At 36.2% G+C, this 8,062-nt stretch overlaps 1 protein-coding gene across 1 annotated transcript in view; it reads right to left on the bottom strand.

Moving 5' to 3' along the window:
• Positions 1-5,459: 5,459 nt before the first annotated feature.
• The window catches only part of LOC145270589 (uncharacterized), a 9,970-nt gene continuing 7,367 nt past the window's right edge, over positions 5,460-8,062 (bottom strand). Inside the window, exon 2 of the mRNA XM_080126218.1 lies at positions 5,460-8,062. This exon is cut by the window's right edge and continues 769 nt beyond it. Within this exon, the coding sequence (XP_079982344.1) occupies positions 6,865-7,962 (1,098 nt within the window). The 5' untranslated portion in view covers positions 7,963-8,062 and the 3' untranslated portion in view covers positions 5,460-6,864.

The following is an 8,062-nucleotide window of genomic DNA, read 5'->3' as shown; positions in this document are numbered from 1 at the left end:
ATATATTTGTTTTTTGACAACTTTTTCGAATCTATGTGTACAGTAATACAAACCCGCTTGCACCCTACTATATATATATATATATATATATATATATATATATATATATATATATATATATATATATATATATATGAAATAAAATAAAATGGAGGTCGAAGGACCTGGATACTCAACGTTTCGCCCGATTTATGCGGGCTTCTTCAAGAGGGATGGTCATTGACGAGAGAGTCGGAGGCTATATATAATGATGGGGGAGAGCAGCGTGTTTTCCTCATGTAAATTAGATGTCATATGTGAATGATCACCGTGCCCCAAAAAGATGGCAGCCCACGTAGAACGGTCGACCTCCATAATTTAAATGCAATGACAAGACGAGAAACACACCACACACCCTCCCCATTCAATCTTGTCAATACGATACCTCCAGGAAAAAAGAAAACTATTCTGGATGCCTGGAACGGATATCACAGTGTTCCTCTGGCTGTAAAGGCACGGGATGCCACCACTTTCATAACAGAATGGGGCAGATACAGGTATTTGCGAGCCCCCCCCCCCCAAGGTTTCCAAGCGTCCAATGATGGTTACACAAAGAGATTCGACACAATTACAGAAGGGTTCCCTCGTGTTGCTCGCTGTGTGGACGACTCTATCTTGTGGGATGATGATATGGCACTATCCTTTTGGCATACCGTTAGATACATCATACTATGTGCTGAAAATGGAATAGTATTTAACCCAGAAAAATTCCAATTCGCAAAAGACAATGTAGAGTTTGCTGGCTTCGACATCAGCTTAACAGGGTACAAACCATCTCAAAAATTACTTGAGGGCATCAGAAACTTCCCATCACCGACAAACATTAGAGGAGTTAGATCTTTCTTTGATTTGATTAACCAAGTTTCATATGCGTTTGCCCAAGCACCCATCATGTCACCCTTCAGAGAACTACTGAAACATAACAGCAGGTTTTACTGGGACGATACATTGGAACAACTCTTCCAGCAATCCAAGGAAACAATCCTAGAAAACATCCGGGATGGCGTTCGAACATTCGAAATAAATCGCCCAACATATCTGACTACAGACTGGAGTCGAACAGGAATAGGATTTACCCTACTCCAAAATCCTTGTGCATGCCCGTCCACAATGGACCACCGTTGTGGGCCAGGACATTGGAAAGTTGTATATGCTGGCTCCCGATTCACTAGACCTGCTGAGAACCGGTATGCACCAATTGAAGGGGAAGCTTTAGCTATAAGGTTTGGATTGGAAAGCTGCAAAATGTTTGTTTTAGGCTGCCCCCACCTGATACTTGCTATTGATCACAAACCCCTTGTGTCGATAGTCAATGATCGTAGCTTGGACGAAATAAAAAATCCCAGGATTTTAGATATCAGAGAGCAGACCCTGATGTACCAGTTCAGGGCCATATCAATACCAGGCGACGCCAATGGTGGAGCAAATGCCATGCTCCGTATCCCTACACATACCACCAAGGTCGCAGCAGCGGAACTGGATAGCATAGAAGAAGCGTTGCAAGCTGGAATAGAATCCCGATACAACCAAGAAACATCTCCTATCAAGATGGTGCGCATACAGCAAGAAGCCGCGATGGATCACCAATACATGAACCTCGTGGAAACAATAGAACAAGGATTCCCTGAACACAAGGATCTTTTACAGCCAAATATTAAAAATTTTGGAATATGCGAAACGACCTATACACAGTTCAGTCTCTAGTATTAAAGGAAGGCCGCATATTAATTCCAAAAAACCTACGTCGCGAACTCATCGACCAACTCCATGTTGGCCACCAGGGGGTCAACAGTATGAGAAGCAACGCCAGACAACGTTTTTTTTTCTGGCCTGGTATGGGAGCACAATTGCAGGAAAAGCGCAATCAGTGCAAGCACTGTAACGAAATTGCCCCATCAAACCATAAAGAACCTGCAATGGAGCCTGTCCACCCAGAATACCCTTTCCAGTCGACAGTAAAAGATATTTTCAACATGGCGGGACGGAAATATATGATGTATGCTGACAGATATTCAGGTTGGACAGAGGTATCTTCAATGCAACAAGACGCCAGGATCTCCACAGTATGCAACATTTTACGCAGGTATTTTGTGAATTATGGTGTGCCGGAGGAAATTGCTTGTGACAGTGGGCCCCCATACAACTCTGATGAGTGGAGGACATTTCTCAAAACATGGGGCATATCCCTCCGAGTCTCGTCGGCATATTATCTACAAAGCAATGGCAGAGCTGAGGCAGCTGTCAAGCATATGAAGAGGATATTAACAACAAATGTTAGCCCAAATGGTTCACTGGATACGGATGAAGTGGCAAAAGCACTGCTACTCCATCGCAACACACCACCACCTGACATAGGTGCGTCACCATCAGAACTTCTATTCGCTCGTCCCCTGAATGACCACTTACCAAACCCCACAAAATTTCGCCGTGAATGGTTGGAACTCGCCAACATGCGCGAGAGGGCCATTAATCAGCGTTTCCTCAACAACATGAAACACACTGAAAACAGGCAACAACTCAACCCAATAAGAATTGGGGAACATGTGTCAATTCAAAACCAACATGGACACAAACTACTGCGCTGGGATAACACTATCACGATTGTTGAAACTCTCCCCCACAGACAATACCGTGTATTAGTTGATAACAGCAGAAGAACCACACTCTGAAACCGCCGTTACCTTCGCAAAATAAGCACGGATAGCCGCAACCTGGCTCATGATGACACCCTACCAGATGACCTACCAAACAGAATCAGGATCCATTCCCCACAGTCACCTACAAACTCAAACCCAGTACGCCCAGACAGCCAACAACACCCTCAAATACAAATAGCACCAACCCCACCTTCCACACCAGGTACTAAAATAAAGAATGAACCCCTGAAAATGACAGATACAGGGCAGAATGAAAGATCTGAAGCTAGGTCTAGACCTATCCGTAACAGACGATTACCGTCTAGGTTTAAGGCCTTCCAGCTTGGATGATAATAATAATAATAATAGTGGTAATAATAATGATAATAATAATAAAAAAAATACTTTAAATAAAAAATAAATAAATAAATAAAAATAACATGTAAACATAACATTGAGTTATGTACCCTTATCCGAATTCTCCAGGAAGGAGAGAGAAAAAGGGACGTTCATGGCGGACCCAATAAAGGTACACATGTACGTCGCTTATCGAGGCTAACTACTGTGTCTTGTTGTCTTTCCCGTATGAGTGAAGTCCTTCCCTCCTAATTATACAGTTGGTATGAAAACAATTCATCCTGTATTTTGATTGTTCTTTTTAAGTTACACTCCAGACAGTAATATTTCATAAAATAAAGAGCTTTTATATTGCAGGAAGAGAGAAGATTCGGCTGTTATTGTTAAGAAGTATTATCTCACTATTATGGCGATGAGGGTTGTGTCACCTTTTATGAGACATGTTTGGTTCCAATCGACAAATTGATGAAAAACCGATTCAATTGCTATGAAATGATGCCAGTTATTCATCCAGGAATTTATAGGTATTTTATGCATCGATTTTTTTTGTATTTTATTCTATGCATCGATTTTTATACTGTAAATCGTAACGTAAATTGTAAATGTGAACCGTATCATCAACCGTTGTCATTTCATACAATTATAAATTATACATCGATTTTTTATACTGAAAATCAATCCAACGATATAATCAACATTTTATTGTTATCTTATACATTCCAAACGAGATATTTTAAAGTTTCTAGGGAGTAATCCCTCGCTGTTATGTTGTGTTGCCTTTTATGAGCTATACTTGTGTCGCTTGCATCCCTGCTTGGACTTTCCAACTTCCTTATGTTATTTTCATGCTTGTCTTTTGTCTATATCGATTTCTGTCTTTTTGGTTGGTAATTCCCTCTTAAAAATAAAATTGACACTCATGAAAATAGACGAAATAAAAATTATTTGGTAAAAATGCCTCCCAGGCCACACAAAAAATATTAACGTTATACAAAAATGCAAAATAAAAAAAAAATAATATATTTTGTAAATCCTTACAATCGAACTCAGTGTAGACCCCCCCTTAATTTTTTTTACCATTACGTTTGAACAATTATTAAAAAATATAAAGGAATTCTTAATAGTAAATAGCTACCCTGTTGTTCTTGGCCTTCGGACCGGGATCAAATTGTAGTATCTGTTCTGCAGATGCTGCACTTAAGATAATTTTTCTCAGTCAATGGAGGGGAAACCGTCTATACTGGGGCAATTACCATTTTTGGACCCAACTAGAGTACCCTTTTGCCTTTTTTTCGGGGAGCTGGTTTAACCCCACATAAAAACGACCTTGTGTCACATTTTGGTTTGGGGGAAAGCAAATAAATATTAATAGTAAATAGCTAGGATCCCAGTCAATGGGACAATTACTATTTTTGGACCCATAAATTATGGGTCCAAAAAAAAAATAAATAATAATAATAATAATGTAAATAGGATTTTAAAAATTGGGGATCACTTTTCTATATAAATTTAACGTAAAATGAATACCCCATTTAGCAGTCACCGAGACACTGAATAGATTACATTTTTTAATTAGTGTGGTTGACATGGGTGACTTATATCGGTTTTTGCTTAATGGTTATTTAAAAACGTATCGGCTATACTCCCCCTCGAAATAGAAAGAAAACAAAATGTGACACGAGCATTCTCTCCTCTTTTCCTATGCCATAAAATTTAGACACTACGAACGATTACATGTCTTGTTGATCACTAACTGGCCACGAAGTGGATGCGCATTTTACATTAAATATATATTGTTAAATGATCACACACTCTAAAATTTTAATTATTTATTTTTATCAATTATTTCTTTGCAGATATTTTTAGTCTTTTGAAATATAACAAAAAATAAAGTAGATTTTGAATTCGTAGATGATAAACTATGCTGTGTAGATTGTAAAAAATTACCGATTTTTTTCAACATTAAGTTTCTGTTCATTGATTTTATGTAAACTTTATAAAACCATTAGCCCCTATTCTAAAATCTTAATAATTGGATAAAATATCAAAAATAAAACATTATCCTCCAGATACTTATAGACAGAAAAAGAATTGTATAAAAATGTTCAAACAATTAAATATCGAAAACCAGTTTTTGACCAACTTTGAATTAAATGTTTTTTATGGTAAATTATTTAGTTCATGGTAAACATTATTTTCTCAGAAATCACCAAATTATTACTTAAGTAAACAAATTTTGACAGAAATCCAAATGTCAGATGAACATTGTACTTAAAATAAATACATTTGAAGTAAAAACAAATATCGAACTGAATATAGAATGGAATTTTTTAAATGTAAAATTCATAAATTTTATTCACATTTATTATAAAACACGATGGAATTAATATATTTTTTTTAAATCTAAAATTCATAAATTTTATTCACATTTGTTATAAAACACGATGGAATCAACAGATTTTTATTAGATTGCAAGAAATAAAAATATTTTTTTTAATATTTAAGATTATTTTACAACATATAGAATGGTATTGTTTAAATGTCTAAAAAAAACAAACTTACCTTTCATTACAAGAATTCAATTAAAAAAGTGAAATTTGTTTTAGTTTTAGTAAATCGATAAAACTTTAGTTTTGTGTATCCAATTCATTAAGAAATAAAATATATGAAAATATAAAAGAATGGAAAGTTGTCAATTCTAGTTTTTTTCGTACTTTTAATCTGTGTTCTAGTTTTTTTTTTAATTTGTTATTCTGGAACTTATCCACATTTTTTCAATTCCAGATGTTAGATTTGATTCTAGATGTTATCAGAATTTTCTGGCTTGTTTTTTATTTCTTCTAGGATCAAATTGATCTCTAAGTCACTAGATCCCTTATCTTCAAACAGGGGCTTCCCATACTCTTCCAGGTCTTGCTTTTTTAGTAACTTTTCCACAGTGATTTTCTCTCTTATAAGTTTCTGTAGAAAAGCATTGCATTACTTCTGAAGAGATTATTATGTTTGTTCTCCTTTGGGCAAGTGCTTGTATCTTGCCTTCTATTTTGTCCTCTAGTTCTTTTGCAACTTTTCCATCTCTTCTATTTTACATTGAAAACTGAGCCAGCAGATGATATTCTTTAATCGCCATGCTGATGTAATATTTTTTGCTTCGGACTTGCATTGTTTTTGGAATTGAGGACACCTTTTTTTTCTGTAGACTCCTGTAGAGATCTGTGAGTTGCTTCAATGGGTTCAGTACGAGTTTTCATGTGTCACTAAATGTGATGTTACAGAACAAGAATAGCCACACACTTAACTTCTCATATGTGTCAATTACGTTGATTTTGCAGAACAATAATATCCAGTGTCAGTTCTCATATGTGTTAATAACGTTAATTTTGTAGAACAATAATATCCACTGTCAGTTCTCATATGTGTCAATAACGTTAATTTTTCCAGAACAATAATATCCACACACGGGACAGACTGTTCAGTTTGATCAACTAAGACTGGTGGTGTGGTTCTGGAAATTATTCAAAACTTCACAAGAATATGGTTTTCCGTTTTTTGTTTTATTTTACTTCGTTGAAAGTTCTCAGAAATCAAGGGACCCACTACCTGGGACTAACACTTGAAGTCTATATGAGATACATAGATATTCGAATATTCCATTTAAGTGCTACTGCATTCTCATATATCTAACTGATTTTGCAAAACAAGAATATCTACAAACTTCACAATAATGTGTTTTTTGTCAGTGTGCGTTCGCATATGTATTGCTAACGTTGATTTAATAGAACAAGAATATCCACACACCTAACAATAATATGGCTTTTTGCTTTCTTTTACTTCAGTCAAAGTTCTCAGAAACCAAGGGGTCCACAACCAGGGGCTTATTGTGCTTTCTCATATGTCTAACTAAGGTTGCCTTATTAGAATAAGAATGTCCACAAACTTCACAGGAATATGGCTTTTCGCCAGTGTGCGTTCGCATATGTGTTATTAATATTGATTTAGTAGAAAAAGAATATCTACAAACTTCACAAGAATATGGCTTTTCGCCAGTGTGAGTTCGCATATGTTCCACTAACTGTGATTTTGTTGAACGAGAATATCCACAAACTTCACAGGAATATGGTTTTTCGCCGGTGTGCGTTCGCATATGTACCGTTAATGTGTATTTAATAGAACAAGAATATCCACACACTTCACAAGAATATGGCTTTTCGCCAGTGTGAGTTCGCATATGTTTCACTAAATGTGATTTTTGTGAACAAGAATATCCACAAACTTCACAAGAATGTGGTTTTTCGCCAGTGTGCGTTCGCATATGTCTAACTAAGCTTTGTTTTGTAGAACAAGAATATCCACAAACTTCACAAGAATATGGCTTTTCGCCAGTGTGAGTTCGCATATGTTCCACTAAATGTGATTTTGCAGGAGAAGAATATCCACACACTTCACAAGAATGTGGTTTTTCGCCAGTGTGCGTTCTCATATGCATAACTAAGCTTGATTTTTGATAACAAGAATATTCACACACTTCACAAGAATATGGCTTTTTGCCAGTGTGAGTTCGCATATTTTTCACTAAATTTGATTTTGTAGAACAAGAATATGCACAAACTACACAAGAATGTGTTTTTTTGCTGGTGTGCATCCTCATATATTTAACTAAGCCACTATGAGTGCGCATATGTTCCACTAAATGTGATTTTGCAGGACAACAATATCCACACACTTTACAAGAATGTGGTTTTTCGCCAGTGTGCGTTCTCATATGTCTAACTAAGCTTGATTTTTGAGAACAAGCATATCCACACACTTCACAAGTATATGGCTTTTCGCCAGTGTGAGTTCGCATATGTTTCACTAAATGTGATTTTTGAGAGCAAGCATACCCACAAACTTCACAAGAATGTGTTTTTTTGCCAATGTGCCTTCCCATATTATCGCTAACGTTGATTTAGTGAAACAAGAATGCCAGTTTGAGTTCGGATATGTTTCACTAAATTTGATTTTTCAAAACAAGAATATCCGCACACTTC

This window comes from Euprymna scolopes, chromosome 46 (genome assembly GCF_053919585.1).
Source record: "Euprymna scolopes isolate OS-2025 chromosome 46, ASM5391958v1, whole genome shotgun sequence".
NCBI classification, from domain to species: Eukaryota; Metazoa; Mollusca; class Cephalopoda; order Sepiida; family Sepiolidae; genus Euprymna; species Euprymna scolopes.
Note: the sequence above shows the minus strand (reverse complement) of the source record. Positions and strands in the feature narration are given on the sequence as shown.